The sequence below is a fragment of the Ranitomeya variabilis genome, chromosome 4 (genome assembly GCF_051348905.1).
Source record: "Ranitomeya variabilis isolate aRanVar5 chromosome 4, aRanVar5.hap1, whole genome shotgun sequence".
Taxonomy (NCBI): domain Eukaryota; kingdom Metazoa; phylum Chordata; class Amphibia; order Anura; family Dendrobatidae; genus Ranitomeya; species Ranitomeya variabilis.
The window spans coordinates 31,043,993-31,064,996 of record NC_135235.1 but is presented as its reverse complement, the minus strand read 5'-3'; the positions used below and the strand labels follow the sequence as shown (position 1 = coordinate 31,064,996).

The window sequence follows — 21,004 nt, the reverse complement described above, 5'->3', positions numbered from 1 at the left end:
ATGAGAGGCGTCTGTAATTTACATCATAAGTAGACCTCAACTATGGGAGACAAACTGAGAAAAAAAAATCCAGAAAATCACATTGTCTGTTTTTTTATCATTTTATTTGCATATTATGGTGGAAAATAAGTATTTGGTCAGAAACAAAATTTAATCTCAATACTTTGTAATATATCCTTTGTTGGCAATGACAGAGGTCAAACGTTTTCTGTAAGTCTTCACAAGGTTGCCACACACTGTTGTTGGCCCATTCCTCCATGCAGATCTCCTCTAGAGCAGTGATGTTTTTGGCTTTTCGCTTGGCAACACGGACTTTCAACTCCCTCCAAAGGTTTTCTATAGGGTTGAGATCTGGAGACTGGCTAGGCCACTCCAGGACCTTGAAATGCTTCTTACGAAGCCACTCCTTCGTTGCCCTGGCGGCGTGCTTTGGATCATTGTCAGGTTGAAAGACCCAGCCACGTTTCATCTTCAATGCCCTTGCTGATGGAAGGAGGTTTGCACTCAAAATCTCACGATACATGGCCCCATTCATTCTTTCATGTACCCGGATCAGTCGTCCTGGCCCCTTTGCAGAGAAACAGCCCCAAAGCATGATGTTTCCACCACCATGCTTTACAGTAGGTATGGTGTTTGATGGATGCAACTCAGTATTCTTTTTCCTCCAAACACGACAAGTTGTGTTTCTACCAAACAGTTCCAGTTTGGTTTCATCAGACCATAGGATATTCTCACAAAACTCCTCTGGATCATCCAAATGCTCTCTAGCAAACTTCAGACGGGCCCGGACATGTACTGGCTTAAGCAGTGGGACACGCAGGATCTGAGTCCATGGTGGCGTAGTGTGTTACTTATGGTAGGCCTTGTTACATTGGTCCCAGCTCTCTGCAGTTCATTCACTAGGTCCCCCCGCGTGGTTCTGGGATTTTTGTTCACCGTTCTTGTGATCATTCTGACCCCACGGGGTGGGATTTTGCGTGGAGCCCCAGATCGAGGGAGATTATCAGTGGTCTTGAATGTCTTCCATTTTCTAATTATTGCTCCCACTGTTGATTTCTTCACTCCAAGCTGGTTGGCTATTGCAGATTCAGTCTTCCCAGCCTGGTGCAGGGCTACAATTTTGTTTCTGGTGTCCTTTGACAGCTCTTTGGTCTTCACCATAGTGGAGTTTGGAGTCAGACTGTTTGAGGGTGTGCACAGGTGTCTTTTTATACTGATAACAAGCTTAAACAGGTGCCATTACTACAGGTAATGAGTGGAGGAAAGAGGAGACTCTTAAAGAAGAAGTTACAGGTCTGTGAGAGCCAGAAATCTTGATTGTTTGTTTCTGACCAAATACTTATTTTCCACCATAATATGCAAATAAAATGATAAAAAAACAGAGAATGTGATTTTCTGGATTTTTTTTTTCTCAGTTTGTCTCCCATAGTTGAGGTCTACCTATGATGTAAATTACAGACGCCTCTCATCTTTTTAAGTGGTGGAACTTGCACTATTGCTGAATGACTAAATACTTTTTTGCCCCACTGTAACTGCTCACGGAGTGCAAACACATCCACGTGGTGTGAATGTGGCTTCACCTAATGTATTTTTGGTTATTTTTGCGATTTTTACTTCTTTGCTTTTTATTTTTGCTTTTTGTGAAGTCAAATTGTTTTTGTAATTGAAGCTATGTGTTCTTACATGATTGGATGTTAAGCGCTGCAGTGCCCGGACGATTGATCAGACTATTATCAGTAATGGCTTGTCTGCTTAATCTATGTGCGGAGCTTGTGGCTGCTTTATTTACAATTGAAATTCAGCTTTAGCACAAAAGCCAGTGAGGTGTCCCTACAAGCCGCCCTGTCAGGGAACAAAGGATGTGGGTCACCCTACTGGGGGAGGGGTAACCTCAGTCTGTCACATGCCATGAAGATGTGCAGTGGGCTAGTGATTTTATTTTTTCAGGGAGTCTGCTTCCAGGACAGAATTGATAAAACTGTCTTAAATTTTAGACAGCATAAAACTAAACCAGGCAGAGCTGGCGCCATCTTTTACACCAAAACACTGACGCATACTACTAAAGCATAAGATGCATTGCTCATTGCGCTAGGCCTCGTTTCCCACGGCGACCAATCAGAGCTCTGCTTTCACTTCCTAACCAACTTGGGGCTCCATATCAACCAATTACAGTACGGCTTTCATAGTTCAAGAGCAATTCAAGAAATAAAAGCGGAGTACTGATTGGCCTTGTTGTTGGCCATAGCAACCAGCTAAATTAATGCAGCAGCTTAACCTGCAGTCCTATATAAAACAATGATGGCGCTCTAAAGTAGTAAAATGCAAGATAATTGTCCCTATTTTCTAATGAAAATGCATCATTTTGGGGATCGTATATCAGTCTCGCCTTCTAAACGCCCTTTTATGACAAAAACTGTAGTAGTTTGTGCCGATTCATCGAAAGCGTCGTCATTGTGGGTGTGGATTGAAGCTGTTGTGATGAGGCATAAAACTACGCCCGTGTAATTTATTACTTTAACCACGGAGGTGAAAATTGGTTTAAAAAAAAGGAGTATAATAAAATGTATTTGGTTTTTACACTTGTGTACACGACAGCTGTTCCTACCACCTTCCCCTTTCAATGGAGAGGGGTGTATGCCATTGACTCCTGGTGGCGTCCTATCTCCCAGAGAACCCGACGCTCCTTGTTAGGCTATGTGCACACGTTGCGGATTTGCCTGTGGAATTTTCTGTGCAGATTCTGCATCTCTTGGCAGAAAATGCAGGTCAAAATTTTCCTTTTTTTTGTGGACTTTTGTGCGTTTTTGTTGCGGATTTACTGCGGATTCTGTGCAGGTTTCTATTATGGAATGGGTGCAGAAACGCTGCAGATCCGCACAAAGAAGTGACACGCTCCTTCTTTTAATCCGGTGCGTTTTCTGTGCACAATTTTCCGCACCATTAGCACAGCATTTTTTTTCCATTGATTTACATTGTACTGTAAATCACTTGTGGATCTGCAGCGTTTCTGCGCCGAAAAAACGCTGCAGATCTGCAGGAAATCCGCAACGTGTGCACATACCCTTAAGGTCACCACACACATTAGGCCTCCTTCACACGTCCGTGTTTCCTTTACGTGTTGTATCTCTTTTTTTTTTTTATCATGGACACCAAACTTGCCCATAATAATCTATAGGGCTATGCATATTTCTGTGTTTTCCGGGTGTCCATGCAAAACGCAGAGACATCAGTTTTTTTTTTTTTTCTGGCAGCACGGATGACCAGGGCCAATACAAGTCAATGTGACAAACACGCACCGCACATGGTTGGCGTCCGTGTACATTGTCTTAACATTGTATAGGAGAAGCTTTGTAATGTAATTCTTTCTTTAACAATACTGGCAAAACATTTATGGTAAAAAAAGACACACGAATGACACGCTGATGAAAGATGGTACCGGATTTGACGTGTGAAGGAGGCCTTAGATGGTGGCGGGCTTTGTCCCTTACACAGGAGCTCTCGTTCGGCTGAGCTCTCCAGTGTTCTATCAGAGAGCCGCTGCCAGACATTTCTGGCAGCGACTTATCTCCTGAGAAAATACAGTTTGCAATCTGAAATTGGGCATGTTGGATTTTTTTTAATTTTAAATATGGATTGTAGCAATTATTATTATTATTATTCATTTTTATAGCGCCATTTATTCCATGGCGCTTTACATGTGAAATACGGGGCAAATATAGACAAATACATTAGACATTAGCAATAGGGTGTGGCTTTTGGTTTATTTCTGCTGAAATAACCCAGTCCAAAAAGTGCACATTTGCAGCAATGTACATGCGGAAAACGCACAAGAATTTACATGCTGCTTTGTTTTTTAAGCATATGTTCACTTTTTTTTTTTTTGCGCAGATTCCATGCGTAAAATAAAAACAGCCTCAAATTTGTTTGCAATACACTTTCCATTTGAACTAGAAAACCCATCTATAGTACACTTTGCAGTTTTCACTTGTGTGAAGAGAAAAAGAGTGCAAATTCTTTGGCACATTTTCCCCTCAATTTTTTAGCTTGGTTTTTGCAGTGGAAACACTCCAAAACCCACACTGTCTTATTACAGCCCCATAATAAAATTAAAACGCATAAAAAAAGCATCATGAAAAAAAGTGTCATTACCAAATGGTACCAAGAAAAACAAGACATTTTTTGCACAATTATTTTTATGGCTGAAAAATCCGTGTAAAAAAAAAAAAAAAAAAGCTGTGAACATAGCCTTACTCACGTTTAAAAAAAAAAAAAAAAAACAGGCTAAAAAAATGTGCGCTCTTGAATTGATGCATTTTCTTTTCCAAATGAATGAGAGGCTGGTTTAATTTTTTTTTTGTTGTTGTTGAATTGGGCACGGACTTAGTCAAAAACCATGTAGCCAAGACTCCTTGTGAAAATACCCAACAAATCCCCTCAAAAGTAAACCATACTTTGTTGTAAACTTTGTATTTTCTTTTACTTTTTTTTTTTTTCATTTAACAATTAACTTTTTTCTTCTTTTTCTTTCTTTTTTTTTTATACAGGCTGTTCCTCCAAGTCATTCAAACTGTACTCGCCAAAGGAGCCCCCCAACGGCAACGCCTTTCCCCCCTTCCACCCAGGCACAATGCTGGATCGAGATGTGGGGTAAGTTCTCTTCTGTCCCTTACTGTACTCTGCTTTCCTACCATTATACTAAGCCATAAGTGTGTGGTCAATATTTATTCCTTTCATTGTTTACACGGGCACAGCGGCACTTTTAGAAAGGTGACTGTGCCTGGTGCTACTCTTGTCCCATATAGAAAGCTGTGCCGCTGCATTACCAGCACTATCTGTACCGTGATGTGCATGTTTAAACTAAAGTCAACTTGCAAATATTGGATTTGCTGTGGATATTACTTTCAGGCTTAGGCTGTTGATATTCACAATGGATACAGCAAGTGGATGATGTTTACAGCACATAAGGACAGTTTCCCGTGCAGAAGAGCGAGCGCATTGTAGACTTTTGTTGTGGATATTGCTACTTTCGATGTAGTTGGAGTGAAACACAGATTTGTGGCAAGATCAGGGGCTGTACATAAAGGCTGGTGGTTACACAGCGACACATTGTGACATTACATTGAATCATTTCATGTCGCACTGAAACCATAACTGTGACAGTCTCAGATATTTCCAAATATGTTGGAATATAATATTAATAATACATTTTTATTTATATAGCGCCAACATATTCCGCAGCACTTTACATTATAGAGGCGATTTATGCAAACAATAGACATTACAGCATAACAATAAACACAGATCAATACTGACACCAAGAGGAGTGAGGGCTCTGCTGCTCGCAAGCTTACAAATTATGGGGAAAAGGGGAGACACGAGAGGTGGATGGAATATGCCGCAAATTGCACCTGACTCACCATAGACGTCTATGCAAATCGATGTGACTGCGTATTGTCACATATTTGGTTACTTGCAGCAGAATCGCGGCTCTAGTAGAAGCGCTACATGAATTTGCGCAGAATTTTTTGTTAGTGAAATTATTTAGTTGCACGACACATTGCCGCATAGCAAAATGTCACAATACTTACTCCTCCGTTCTGCTAATTGTGAACCCCACCGATATTCATATTTCACTGGTATTATGGATCCTCCAAGTTAGAAATGACAGTGCTCACTGTGGTTGTTGCAAGTAGAGAAAAGAAAAGCAAACTTTGATTCCTTCATTCATGTACACAAGTGATATTTCTTTATCAACCTTTGACGAGAAAGTTAAATTCTGAAATGTGACTTGTTTACGCTGATGGAAAAATAAGTTTGTTTTTTTTTCTCTACTGTTGCAACCCAGTGAGCATAATTTTTATTTATTTATTTTTATTTTGTTGCTCATGCAACTTTGAGAGTGCTGTGGAAGGTTTTGTTTTTTTTCCTTTTTCTTTCCTTGATCCAGAATACCAAATCCATTAGAATCTAACACAAAAATCCTCCCTGTGGGATGCATATGTTGGTAGATTAAAGGGAACCTGTCACCCCCAAAATCGAAGATGAGCTAAGCCCACCAGCATCAGGGGCTCATCTACAGCATTCTATAATGCTGTAGATAAGCCCCCGATGTATCCTGAAAGATGAGAAAAAGAGGTTAGATTATACTCACCCAGGGGCGGTCCCGCTGTGGTCTGGCTCCGATGGGCGTTGCGATTCGGTCCGGGGCCTCCCATCTTCTTACGATGAAATCCTCTTCTTGTCTTCACGCTGCGGCTCCGGCGCAGGCATACTTTGTATGCTGGTCTCTCTGACCTTTCCTGGCGCCTGCTCAACAGGGCAGACAAAGTACGCCTGCGCCGGAGCCGCAGCGTGAAGACAAGAAGAAGACGTCCTCGTAAGAAGATAGGAGGCCCCGGACCGGACCGCCCCTGGGTGAGTATAAAATAACCTCTTTTTCTCATCTTTCAGGATACATCGGGGGCTTATCTACAGCATTACAGAATGCTGTAGATGAGCCCCTGATGCTGGTGGGCTTAGCTCACCTTCGATTTTGGGGTTGACAGGTTCCCTTTAAAGGCCTCCGAGTCCATACACCTTAGATATCGTAGGATCGTCCAACAACCTGTATGGACTGGGACTGAAATTCAGCCCTGGCATTTAAAATCGCACAGGCCCATGGTGTCCTCATCCCCAAGCACCAGATGGGCTATATTACGAATATTACCCTGCATGGAGGAAAGCAAGATTTACTACGAGACCGATATTTCTAATGATACCTACGTCACAACTCTTAACAGTATGGGTGCCTTGAGAACACAGATTCTGTGTTCAGCCCACAACCAGACAGGCCCTTCTGGCTTTTGACAGAATTGCCAGATGGCCAGTCCAGCCCTGTCCAACAATCTATTGTTATTGGGTGAGATGTGGGTCGGGCAATTTGATTTTTAACTTCTGACTCTTCAGTTGAAATAGACGATAGCCGTCTGTTACTGTACTTGTATGGCCAGCTTTAGTCCTCCTGTACTGACAATCTCCTGCTTTTGTTTTTTTGTAGCTTTTTTTTTTTAATCTGATATTAAATTGAGACTGAGTTGACATCTTTATTTGATGATGGACAACATTGGTGGCATACACACATTTTAGTTTATTTGTTAATTTTTTAAATCTTTTTTTGTGCCTTGTTGTACCAATAAGTTCTCATAGAGTGATTAATTTCTGGTCACCAAGTCTGTTTACCGGAGCCAGAGAGTTTGTGAAGGCTATACACATCTTTGTGCACTCTGTTACAGTATGGTTTCTGCATTGTAGCAGCGGTGGATGTTCTGTTCTGCAAACAAATGTGTCTCCGTGCGGTTTTATTCCCAGGCTGAGCCTTAGTCTTTGGTGCCGGCTGATTGTCTCCTCCTCATTGCAGTAAACATGGACTTTAACCGAGATGATTTTGTATTTCTATGAGAAGGTTGGGCAAGATGGCTGTTGGCGGAATCAGCGTTTGGCAGATAATAGTCTTATGTGCATGATCGATGTTAGTTGTATTTGGGGTCTTGGCACAGGAGGAATTTGTAACCTGAGTTTAGATAAAATAATCCTTTCTAAGGGATAACAAGTCTTCACCCCTAATTCAAATTACTTTGGTTTCACAAAAATGTGTAATAACTGATGTCCAGTGCAGTATACTTAGGCACGCTATGAGCAGAAAATTACCTATTGTTTAAATTAGGTTTTTGTGTTACATCTATTTTTACATTTTTATTTATATTTGCCATTTTTTTTTCTATATATGTCTGTATTTGAAAAACAAATATAATATAGAAATCTTGCAATTCTCACACTGGCCACTGAGGCTTTTTTAGACTGCTTCAGGAAATGCACATGTACATTAGCCACAATGGTCAGACTCCGACCCTATGTTTTGTAGTGAAGCATCTAATGAGCGTGTGCAAAATGTTATTGTGAAGGAAGGGGGCAACAGAGTCAACTGTGAAATCTCCTAGAAAGCACAGACGCACTCGGCCAAGTGAGCGCTCCTGTTTATGGCAGAGCAGGCCTAGATGCTTGCTGGCTGAATCGATGAACTATTAGCCAACAGCCATCTAATATGTATGACGGGCTATATCCTGCCTCTGATAAAGGAGCCTGCTGAAAACACTTCCTGAAAGGAAGTCTAAAAAGCCCTAGTGGTCTCTGAAAATTAAAAGATGGTTATTATTAGTAGTAGTAGTATTTAATATTTTACTTATTTTTTAAAGATTGTAATATGAAAACCCTGCTAAAAATGTTTTAAAAAATACATGTAACACAAACTGATTTAAACAAAGATTTTCTAAATTTTCTATTCCTATAAAATAGTAAGAAGAGATGGCTTTACAAGGGATTTTACTATATACAGTAATTCACTTTTTTCTGCTATTGTTACCTAAAAATAAAATATATATATATTTGTGTCTTTAGACCGACTCCAATGTATCCTCCCACATATCTGGAGCCTGGGATAGGGTATGTATAGTAAGATCTTTTTTTGCTTCTTTCATGTATTCATGCTGCATTTACATTTAGCTAAAAGATTTTCTTAAATTTATTCTTAAAAAAAAAAAAAATCTGATGAATACATGTAGAGATGTGAAGTGTAGTGTAACTAATGAGGGCCTGAGAAATCTTCTCCTGTGCTACATATGTGCAATGATCGATTTGATAATTGCGCTAGTCTCCATTTTTCTAAAGCTCGCGTAATACATGTTCTTGTATATGGGAAATCAAAATGCAATTTTTAATTTTTTTTTAATTTAATGTAAGCTTCCACGTTTCACAGTCCAGGTATGATCTGGTTTCGGGTCTCCTGACCCGTAGTCCAAAGCTTCATGTTCTCCTATGCCCTTTTGATGCTTTGCACAAACTGAATTTTCTCTGAACTTGGGACCGCAGTGTTTTCTGACATATTAATCGGACTTTTCTAATGGATGTGGTTTTTTTGTTTTTTTTTACTGTCACAAGATTTACAGATATGTTGTTGAACTAAACTTAAAAACTATGGACACTTTTTATGGGGAAGGGGGGGACAGCAATTTTTTCATTGTTAGCTAGTAACATTACACTAGCTTTCAGTCTGCAATCTTTAATCTTTAATTCATTCTTTGAGCCCCTGATATGCAGTTTGAAGCCTGGACCAAGTTTCTTTCCCAGTAGTATAGTCTGGATGTGAGCTCTGTGTATCCAGGTTGCTGCTTTCTTCACTGCTTATATATCGGCACAGCTTCTATCCTGCATTTATTTCCATTTTATGTGCTTTCCTTCTTTCGAGAGCCTATTTTCTCTGCCCTCCCTGAGACTGCATATACTTTCTTCCCTTTCAACATTGTGGTGGTCTGTGTACAATACTCCCTTCTTTATCTAACAATGAGGGAAGAGCAGATAGATTTAAATCAGAGCTACTGCTTCTATCAGTTTTGAAAAAATCACTGAGCTAAGGGACCTACAGTCTGTAGCAGCACAACTGTAGATAATTGTTAATGAAGACTAGTTTTAGAAAGTTGCGAAACTTAACATTTAGAAAATTAAATTCTATGCAAATAAACACACGTGGGGTATTTTTTAAATTTTTTTTTTTTTTTTTTTTTAAAGCATCACATTTTTGTCAACTTATTTTTGCAGTATCGTTTCACTATACATTTTGTAGCTTTTGTCTTCTACAGCCTTTATGTATCACAGCACATAGCAAACTTCAGAAATGGTTAAAGGTCACATCTGTCTGGGAAATTCTTTGACAGCAGTGCCGGTGAACCTTATAACCATCTAACTTTAAACTGGTTATAAATCAGCCTGGGAGATTTATATATGTTGGGGCACATGATGTTGGGGCTGAGACCCTGATTCCAGTGATGTCACTTAATAGGTTGTGTGTTGTTATTTCAATAAGATAAGTGTTTTATCAGCAGGAGGTGATCGCTAGAGGACTAGTTTTCTCGTGCCTCCTGGTCCATCTCCGCCCACACCACCGATTGGCTGTCTTTTATGTACGTTGTCAGCAAGCTGCCAATCAGTGGTGTGGGTGGGGTTATACATGGCGCAGCATTTGAGCTTTGCTAGATCTGCAGCAGAGAAAGCGGTGATTGTATCACAGCTCCTGCACCCAGTAAACTTAGTGATACGTTACTGGAATTGGGGTCCCTGTCCCTACATCATGATGCTCTCAGATCACATAGCCCAAAAAAACCTGCTGACGGATTCCCTTTTAAAGGGTTATTCAATAACTCCATCCAGCCAGTGACTTGGGGTTTCTCTCTTTTTTTGGTTGCCTTTAATTGCTTTTGTCATGTTCCACCATCTAGTGTGATTGGGAAGCTTGTTGTAAGGTTTTTTTTTTTTTTTTTTTTTTTTTCCCCCGTTCTGCTACCAGGAGACATACGCCGTATGGGAACCAGACAGATTACAGAATATTCGAACTGAACAAACGTCTGCAAAATTGGACGGAGGTAGGACACCCGATCACGGAACCTTTTCCTTTGCCATGAGAAGTTTTACATGTTTTTATGCTTTTCTCGAGGTTTTGTGACTACTAATAATTCTATAAATCCTCATCCGTTAGGAATTGTAATTAATCCGAGCTTCTGTTTGCAGGAATGTGACAATCTCTGGTGGGATGCCTTCACCACAGAGTTCTTCGAAGATGACGCCATGTTGACCATCACTTTCTGTTTGGAAGACGGACCAAAGAGATATAGTGAGTCTTGTAAAGTATCGTGGTTGTTCGGGGTGGAGGGTGCGTTGTCACACACGATCGAAGTTTGTTTTCATGGTGGATTTCTTGCACTAATGGAGTCGCTCTTGTCTGTGGGCTGTGCTCGATAGTTCAGCACAACGGTGCACACATCAGTAGAGGAGCACGGCAATACCACGGCCCATCGTAAAGCGGTCGCTGCAGGAAAGCCGCCATGCTTGATAATTGTCTTGGACTATATGACTGAACGGCCCCCTTCCTTGGTTCTTTAATAATGTACCCCATCGTGGCCCCAACTTGTAATAATGGCCTTTGTCCTCGGCTCTTTATTGAATAATGGCCTCCGTCCTGGCGCTCTCCTCATTGACCATCTTACCTGTCCTCGGGCAGGCAGTGCCGATTGCATCTTCCAGAGTCGGTGCAGGTGTCGGGCGGTACATGACATGCTGCCGATATCACCTGCCGACTTCTGATAAGCCGGCAGCCACTTTAGCTATTGCGGTGCAGGGACCTGGTGGATCTCTGCAACACAATACATATCTGATGACGCTCATCCATCTGAAAATAGGGCTAGTGTCGGCTTGCCCTTCTCCTGCACGGGCCTGGGCGTGACTGCAATTGTTGCATTCTTGTGATATGAATGCTTCTATTTTATTTACTGCTAGGTGACAGACCACCACTGCTGGTTCCTAGGAGCTATACTGAAGCTGGCCGAGATTAGGAGGCAACGCCGAGCTCCAACGATCCTGGCCAGTGTGAAGACGGTACATACAAGCTCAATAGATAAGAGCTTGTAAGCACTGCTTATGCTCTTCTGTCTCCCAGCAGTGGTCGATCTCCAAGGCAACGAGCTGTAAACAATAGAAAAGTGTTACTCTTTAAAGAATGGCTGAAAATTAGATTTGCAGTACCCTGTGGACTGTCTGTGGCAGGGGTATGGTGTATGAGCAGGCCCTATAAGCGGACCCCCACCTAATATAATGGGGTCTTATGTGGCTCTTGGGCCCCGGTGAAATTGCTCTCATGACTTGTTGCCTCCTCATTGTACATGGAGACTGACGACTGCAATAAACCCCGTTCTCGTTTTCTGTCACTTCAGCGATTGGCCGGACGCTTATTCCCAGGTATTTCCGCAGTATATTTGAAGGTGGCGCCACAGAGCTGTATTACGTCTTGAAACACCCCAAGGAGTCATTCCACAATAACTTTGTCTCTCTGGACTGCGATCAGTGCACGATGGTCACACAGCACGGAAAACCCATGTTCACACAGGTATGGCGGCCGAGTTAGCCGTGGAGATAAGATGGCGCAAAAAAAATAAAAATCTTTTGTTCAAAATCTCTCCTTGCTGTTAGTGAATAGAGACATGTTGTTTCCATGAAGAGCCTTTAAAATAATAAAAATAAAATAAAATTCCGAATTACTTTTTAGGCCCATAGTAAACAAACAAACAGGCAGGCAGGTAGCTTCTAACAGCATCATTACTACTCACGGACTTCAAACAGGTCATAAGAATATGATGGACAGGAAAAATAAGGATGTATTCACACTGACAAATTTCTGCCACACATTTCAAGTGGCAAAAATTTGAGACTGACCCTAGGTTTTCTGACGGAGACTTGCTGGAAGAACTGCCGCAGGCCCACTTGCCTCATTACAGGTCCCTAATATAAGGACCAATACCTACTAGACATTTAGGGAATCATGTGAATGTGCCATCTAAGGTAATTACCACTTTTAAAAAAAAAAGGCATGTCTGCTCTCTGGACTTGTCTGTTTCGGGGATCATATTCCCCATAATATAACAATTCTGGGGCCTCTTTTCCCAGATCTTTGCCATCTGGGAATGCAAAGTTGTAAGAAAAGATTCTCCAGAATGTATTTATTGAAATAAACTTTTCCAATTGCAACACTCCTCTTATCCATGGGTTGTCTGATTTATTTATTTTTTGCCCCTATAGAATTAATTGGGGCTTGTCTGTAACAACACGTACAACCCCTTTAAGTACTGATATTCATTGAGGGAGGAAAAAGCATGAAGCGCTTGTAAACTGGATGACCAGGTCACCATAGACTCTGTAAATTCAAGTTGGAAAAATAAATGCACTGGTTAAATCAGAGTCTGTTTGCGAATATTCACACGGCGCAGTTTGTTGCTGCAGTTTTGCACCAATTAACCACTATTTGTCTGCACTCTATAACTGTAAAGCACATGATGCCATCTAGTGGCCATCAGTGAGTATAGCTGCCTTGTATTTTGTGTCGTCCTGTGTTACCATGTATAACCTGATCTGTTCACATTAGGTTTGTGTAGAGGGGAGGTTATACCTGGAGTTCATGTTTGATGACATGATGAGGATAAAAACGTGGCATTTCAGCATCCGGCAACATCGAGAACTCATTCCCCGCAGTATCTTAGCCATGCATGTAAGTCGAAGTCCAGTATTTATGTTTACTAAGGCAAATGGTGTCATGAAAGCTCCTCGTATGTCAGTGATGTCCTATCTTCTTACTTGAATGCATGTTCTGCTGCAAAACCGATCGGTTCTACTACCATTCTATTTGGTTTTTTTAGGCCCAGGACCCCCAAATGTTGGACCAGTTGTCAAAGAACATCACAAGATGTGGTCTATCGAACTCTACGCTCAACTACCTCCGGGTGAGTAAAGTATGGCGATGAGGTCCGCAGAAGTGCCAGCAGTTATCTGCACCTAGGGCTTACACCTTGGATCAAAGCAGGGGAGGACACCAGCAGTTGAGGGGCCCTGTCTTTGGGACCCTTTCATCCGCTCATGGTGCTGTGTAACATGCCTCATAGCTGTGCCAATCCACCAGTAATTTGTGTGTTTCTATGTGTGTATGTATATATATATATATATTTATTTATTTATTTTTTTATTTTTTTTTTTCCCCAAGCGCCGCAAATTTTTTATTTATTTATTTTTTTATAATTTGTATCGGCCTTGCTATTTGCTGGACAGATTGTAATTTAATAATTAAACACACAAGTGATGCCCAAGGTATTATTTAAAATTCATTTAAACCATATATACTCAAATTGTAATTAAATATCCTAGAGTCACCATATGTGCAGAAAATATAGTGGAGACCACTAAAAAAGATATGGACCATGCTCCAAGCATAAACAAGCCCAGAACCTCCAAAACAGGGAATGTGTGTATATATATATATATATATATATATATATATATATATATATATATATATATATATATATATATATATATATATATATATATATATATATATATATACATACACACATACACACACTCACCGGCCACTTTATTAGGTACACCATGCTAGTAACGGGTTGGACCCCCTTTTGCCTTCAGAACTGCCTCAATTCTTCGTGGCATAGATTCAACAAGGTGCTGGAAGCATTCCTCAGAGATTTTGGTCCATATGGACATGATGGCATCACACAGTTGCCGCAGATTTGTCGGCTGCACATCCCAAAGATGCTCCATACAAGGCAGGATGGATCCATGCTTTCATGTTGTTTACGCCAAATTCTGACCCTACCATCCGAATGTCGCAGCAGAAATCGAGACTCATCAGACCAAGCAACGTTTTTCCAATCTTCTACTGTCCAATTTCGATGAGCTTGTGCAAATTGTAGCCTCAGTTTCCTGTTCTTAGCTGAAAGGAGTGGTACCCGGTGTGGTCTTCTGCTGCTGTAGCCCATCTGCCTCAAAGTTCGACGCACTGTGCGTTCAGAGATGCTCTTAGGCCTACCTTGGTTGTAACGGGTGGCGATTTGAGTCACTGTTGCCTTTCTATCAGCTCGAACCAGTCTGCCCATTCTCCTCTGACCTCTGGCATCAACAAGGCATTTACGCCCACAGAACTGCCGTTCACTGGATTTTTTTTCTTTTTCGGACCATTCTCTGTAAACCCTAGAGATGGTTGTGCATGAAAATCCCAGTAGATCAGCAGTTTCTGAAATACTCAGACCAGCCCTTCTGGCACCAACAACCATGCCACGTTCAAAGGCACTCAAATCACCTTTCTTCCCCATACTGATGCTCGGTTTGAACTGCAGGAGATTGTCTTGACCATGTCTACATGCCTAAATGCACTGAGTTGCCGCCATGTGATTGGCTGATTAGAAATTAAGTGTTAACAAGAAGTTGGACAGGTGTACCTAATAAAGTGGCCAGTGAGTGTATATATATATATATATATATATTTATTTAGAGACAATAGAAGAACAATTAAAATATTCATAAAAAATTAAAATATAAATATGTAGTATACAATGTATATGTGCACGTATCAAGGTGTACGCAAGAGCAATATTATCAATTCAATTTCATATATAAAGAAATGCAATCATTGCGTACGGCACCCATTGGGGTGCACGGCATCAAGAGCTTGGCGGTTTTCAGGTATATTCCCCCATTTTTATAAGTGAGTGACTTCTGAAAACATCTGCATATAGCACTCCAATATAGCACTTTATCTTCAATGCACTTTATGCACTTTTTACAGGTTATTTGATTCCTTTTGCACCTTGTTTAATATTACAGGGCCTATTTGCACATTTTATGCACTTGTATACACTTTATGATACAGATTTCTTAATATAAGCACCCTTTTGATTGGTACGTGCAATATATGGTCTTGTGTGATGCTTATTTAGTCCTTAGGGGTATAATATACAATACAATTATACCTGCCGTACGCAATAATTGCATTTCTTTATATATGAAATTGAATTGATAATATGCTCTTGCGTACACCTTGATACGTGCACATATACATTGTATACTACATATTTATATTTTATTTTTTGTATATTTTAATTGTTCTTCTATTGACTCTAAATAAAAATATATGTATTTTAAAAACATTCCCTGTTTTGGTGGTTCTGGTCTTGTTTATGCTTGGTGCACGGTCCATACAGATTGTATTTTATAGGGCGCTGTTTAAAGGGGTCATGCGGCAACATCAACAGTCTTCAACATGAAGTGCTCGTTGTCGGTGACATTACGTCCCGCACAGCCGCTGAGACCCTTGCATGATCAGCCAGCAGTGTGCACATTGTCTTAACCTGTTGAATAGGTCACTTACCCGACAGTATGTAGTTTTGGATGTCGCTGAATAACCCATTTTTTTATTTACCATTACCTTTTTTTATAGTGCGTAAATGAAACTTTTGTTATGCGGGTCCAAACGTTTTATGAAAATTTCAATTTATATCTTTTTTTTTTTTTTGTTCTAATATTTTGAAATAAAAACAAAACCTTGTAATATTTTACAAACTGATGCAAAATGATTTTTGTTATATTTATTACGGTACAGCCTTCTATGACGCCCCTCATTAGCCCCCTCGCTGCTGATACAATGTATCGGCACTCTGTGATCCTGTTAGGGGGTCAGTATAGCTGGGGGGCTGAGGACGCTCACTCCCTCTATCTAACCTCTTGGATGCCACGGTTTCAATTGACCATGCATTTAAATGGCAGCGATCCGAGCTCCAGTAGCTGCAGGTGCAAGATGTGTAGCAAAGCCAGCACCCGCTGTGTATGAATCTGTTATATGGCTGCAAGCAGTGGGCTCCATGACTTCCTAGCCCCCTGTGCAGCAGCTGTACAGGTTGCACGTATGGTGTACCCGGCCATTTATCCTAATTTTTATGCCTTTTTTTTCATCACAGCTGTGTGTAATTCTGGAGCCTATGCAGGAGCTCATGTCCCGGCACAAGACGTACAGTTTAAGCCCCAGAGACTGCTTAAAGACATGTCTATTTCAGAAATGGCAGAGGATGGTAGCGCCACCCGGTGAGAAATGATAGCAACTGCACTTTGCGTCTGTCGTGTGCGGAATATCCGTATCATTCTGACCCGTGTTGTGTCATTCCTGCAGCTGAACCGGCGCGACAGGCTCCAAATAAGAGGAGGAAAAGGAAGATGTCTGGGGGGAGCACAATGAGCTCTGGAGGGGGCAACACAAACAACAGTAACAGTAAGAAGAAAAGTCCGGCCAGTACCTTCGGCCTCTCCAGCCAGGTACCTGTAAGCATCACCTTTTAATTTTTTCTTTATACCCCAAGTGCTTGACATTTTATTTATCTGCACTATTAACTGTCGGCGATGGTGAGCATAGTCTGGCGGTTTTAAGAAACCGTGCAATAATAACGGGAAACCAGCACTGGCAACCAGGTCTCCATTTTTTTTCCAGCTTGGGTTAAGTGTGAGCTCTGTAAATTAATTGGTGGCTTTGGGCAATTCCATCATTTGATTTGTTCTAGATTTTATTACATTTTTAGTGAGAGGGAATTCTGTTCTCTCTCTGCTCTTGGTGAGGGATCGTCCTGCTATGTCCCTGTATCCAGAAGAGCGGCTGTAGTGTATTATCGCAGTACATTGTATAGCAATGTTAGATTCCTGTATATTGTGGTTCAGCTGCAGAGGTAAATCCAGCAGGTACAAGCCTTCTCTTCTGTGTGCTATGGCTTTGGAGATTTGGATTGACCCTTTACAAGCAGCTGTGTCCTCTTAAGAAAGATATACTGTATGTTCTCCTCCTGCAGATAAACCCTTTAGAAGCAGCTGTGTCCTCTTACAGATAAAATATGTTTTCCTCTTGAAGATTAAGCCTTTACAACCTGCTATATAATATTAAAATCTTCAGCCAGTCTGTAGAATATACAGGACATGTTATTACATGTCCTGGTTGAAGGAGGGAATATTTTTGGTCTGATTTTTACATTTCACTGATTCAAGCAATTTAGCAACATCTGAAGGGTTTGCACGAACATACATTGAGTTACACACATCGATTTTAATACCTGGGACTCTCTAATATCAGTGTAGAGAAGTGTGATTTTACATCAGGGCTGTGTAACCCTTTATTATTAATAATAGGTTTTCATTTAGGTGTGAGCCCCTGCCTGACATTGTGTAATGCTCTCCGGAGCCAGTACTAGCACCAGAGTCACATTGCCATAGGAAGCGGGATCACAATTCCTGGAAATTAATGACAAACTGTTTTGTTCTCAGCTGGGAGTGTTTAATTTTTTATGGAATGTATGCATGTATATGTACTTGCACCTTTGGACTCCATTTACAGTTTATAGCTTTATATGGCCGATCCTATACTGATCCTGCATTACAGACTATGGTATGGTTCATTTACAGCTGCTTTAACTCTCTGCAATGCTATTCCACAGCATTCCCTGCTCCCTCTGTGATTCCCTTTTTTTTTTTTTGCATACAGCTTACTGATTTATTTCCAGCAGAATAGTGAGTGCAGCTCTGGGGTATAATCCAGGATTTAACTCAGGATCAGTAATGTAATGTATGTGCACAGTGACTGCACCAGCAGAATAGTGAGTGCAGCTCTGGGGTATAATACAGGATGTAACTCAGGATCAGTAATGTAATGTATGTACACAGTGACGGCACCAGCAGAATAGTGAGTGCAGCTCTGGGGTATAATACAGGATGTAACTCAGGATCAGTAATGTAATGTATGTACACAGTGACGGCACCAGCAGAATAGTGAGTGCAGCTCTGGAGTATAATACAGGATGTAACTCAGGATCAGTAATGTAATGTATGTACACAGTGACTGCACCAGCAGAATAGTGAGTGCAGCTCTGGGGTATAATCCAGGATTTAACTCAGGATCAGTAATGTAATGTATGTGCACAGTGACTGCACCAGCAGAATAGTGAGTGCAGCTCTGGGGTATAATACAGGATGTAACTCAGGATCAGTAATGTATGTACACAGTGACTGCACCAGCAGAATAGTGAGTGCAGCTCTGGGGTATAATACAGGATGTAACTCAGTTTCCTGTCCATAGATAATTCAGGTCAATTTTTATCAAAATAGCTAGAATATTCCCTGTAACATGAGAGAGAGCCGGGAATGTTAGACTCCAAGTAGTCGGGTCGAGCACAGGTAAAGGAGCCTATGTCGCACTAGTAAGGTGAATCATGAAGGTATAAGAAATCTGAAAGATCCGTGAGTAAAGAAAACCACAAGACCAATTAGGGAGAAAAAGGTCTAAGGGTATGTGCACACTATGTGCACACGTTGTGGATTTGCTGCGGATCCGCAGCGTTTTTTGAGGTGCAGAAACGTTGCAGATCCGCAATTGATTTACAGTACAATGTATATCAGTGGGAAAAAAAAAAAGCTGTGCACACTTTGCGGAAAATCAGTTGCAGAAACGCTGCGGTTTTAAAAAAAATAGCATGTCAATTCTTTTTTGTGAATCTGCAGCGTTTTTGTACCCATTACATTCTAGAAAACCGCAGGGGTAAAAACCGCAGCAAATCCGCAAGAAAACCGCAGCAAAAACGCACAAAAAAACGCTGCGGAACCGCAGGTGCGTTTTCTGCCAGGAGAGGCAGAATCCGCACCAGAAATTCCTAAGCCGAATCCGCAACGTGTGCACATAGCCTAAGCATGATTACGTGTCAGGTGCTCATCAGTAGGAAAAGGGAGATCTGTGGAGACGTATTTATAGATTATGGAAAACCACCGGGGTAAATAAAATGATGGAAGTATAAAGCAGCTGAACCCACCACAATAAGTGTAGCGGTCATAGTTACCTGTCCCATCGTGTGTCCGAGCGTAGAGGTGAACGGCGTGTCAAAGTACGCCAGCGTGTGTCAGGAGGCTGAGAATGAGGAATAACTAGGAGGAAGAGGTGGGGAATCAGTACCGCATGGGTATTTTTATCAAGTGAATGTGATAATTCTCATTTGAGGAGTCACAAGTGAAATAACCATTGATGGGGAACTTCTTTCCAGACCAGGGATGGGTGAAATGAGTTATCTTCCATTGAGTTGCCAGGAATGCTTGTGTACACACGGTGGTTCGTGACCCAATATCTGCCCTAACATGCACATTTCTGAGATTTTTTTTTTTTTTTTTTTATGACCAACCATATGTGGATTTGAAAACCTCACTATATTCAGATTTCAAATACAATTTGCCTAGTATTGTACTAATCCTGACTTGCATCCTGTATTATACTCCAGAGCTGCACTCACTATTTTGCCAGTTGCTAATGAATACGGTCAACAAATGTAGTCAGACATGCCCCCAACAGAGTAGTTGGGAAGACGATATTCCCAGTATGCCCATTACATTAGGTAAACTGGATTTGAAGCAACTGTAAATGAGTTTTAAGGTACTGTGCAAAAGTTTTTACAAAATTGCATTTTTCTTTTTCCCTATGGTATCAATGTCCATTTTGCTTTGTGATTTAACTCCATGCTCCCAATCATAACAGGGCAGCCCTAAATTCTTTGGTCTTCATTCATTATAGTCTTGGTCTCCTGTTTGCTGAACTCTACTAGATGTTCCTAAAAAGATTTGTAGGACCGTGGTCAAACCACCACATCTATAGTCTATGGCCGCCGGACAGGAGTTCCGCAAACCACCACCCACCTACCTGGCAGGAGGAGGTTCGCAGGGCTCTGGTTCGACAACGTGGCCGCTTGACCCAAGGTCTTGCCAATCTTTTCGATCAGCTGTAAAGTTTAGAGTATGGTGGGGATAATAACTTGCATCCATGAGATGGGTCCCGTACCGGGAGTAGATATGGGTAATGCATTGCTTCTTTGTAATGACTGTAGGGCGTTAATCCTACATCCCTTACGTTACATGCATTTTTGCAGGCCTCCGCTTTCCCCTGACCTCCAAGAAGCCGCTTCTGACCACGCGTAGTAGTGGAAGGAAGGGACACGCCTCTGCCTTGATTATGTTTCTGGAACTCTTCCCTTTCAGGATGTAATGGTGGTGGGCGAACCAACCCTTATGGGAGGAGAATTCGGGGATGAAGATGAGCGACTGATAACCCGCCTGGAGAACACTCAGTTTGACGCTGCCAATGGAATTGACGACGAGGATAGCTTCAATAATTCCCCCGCACTGGGCGCCAACAGCCCCTGGAACAGCAAACCACCTTCAAGCCAAGAAAGCAAATCGGAGAACCCAACCTCACAGGCTTCACAGTAAAAAAAGAAAAAAAAAAACAGAATAAAATATATATATGTGTATAACAGGCCGATGTGGAGGAACAAAATGTTTTTGTTTTAAAATAAAAGTTCAAGAAAAAGTTTAAAAAAAAAAAAAAGGAAAAAAAAAGTTGAAACTTATCTACCTGTAAATTGAAATGAAATAAAAAATGACATTTTAAGAACTAACCCCTGTGCTATAGGCATAAGGGGTTACTGCGAGAGGAACCGAGGTACTGTGGACCCGTAACTGCATATGAACAAAGGGTGGAGGGGGGTTTGCACATTTTAAGCAAGTCGGCACT

General features: G+C 41.2%; 1 protein-coding gene across 6 annotated transcripts in view; it reads left to right on the top strand.

Annotated features, from left to right (window-relative positions):
* The window catches only part of LDB1 (LIM domain binding 1), a 173,269-nt gene extending 152,542 nt beyond the window's left edge, over nt 1–20,727 (top strand). For 3 of the 6 annotated variants that reach the window (XM_077258273.1, XM_077258274.1, XM_077258276.1), the window contains exons 2-11: nt 4,545–4,647; nt 8,434–8,478; nt 10,376–10,451; nt 10,597–10,699; nt 11,796–11,968; nt 13,001–13,123; nt 13,272–13,355; nt 16,380–16,503; nt 16,589–16,737; nt 20,470–20,727. In XM_077258273.1, coding sequence (XP_077114388.1) covers nt 4,545–4,647; nt 8,434–8,478; nt 10,376–10,451; nt 10,597–10,699; nt 11,796–11,968; nt 13,001–13,123; nt 13,272–13,355; nt 16,380–16,503; nt 16,589–16,737; nt 20,470–20,700 — 1,211 coding nt within the window. In that variant the 3' untranslated portion in view covers nt 20,701–20,727. Of the gene's footprint in view, nt 1–2,509; nt 2,527–4,544; nt 4,648–8,433; nt 8,479–10,375; nt 10,452–10,596; nt 10,700–11,795; nt 11,969–13,000; nt 13,124–13,271; nt 13,356–16,379; nt 16,504–16,588; nt 16,738–20,469 lie in introns of those variants that run through there. The other 3 variants (XM_077258275.1, XM_077258278.1, XM_077258277.1) reach the window with 2 other exon arrangements.
* The last annotated feature ends 277 nt before the right edge of the window (nt 20,728–21,004 follow it).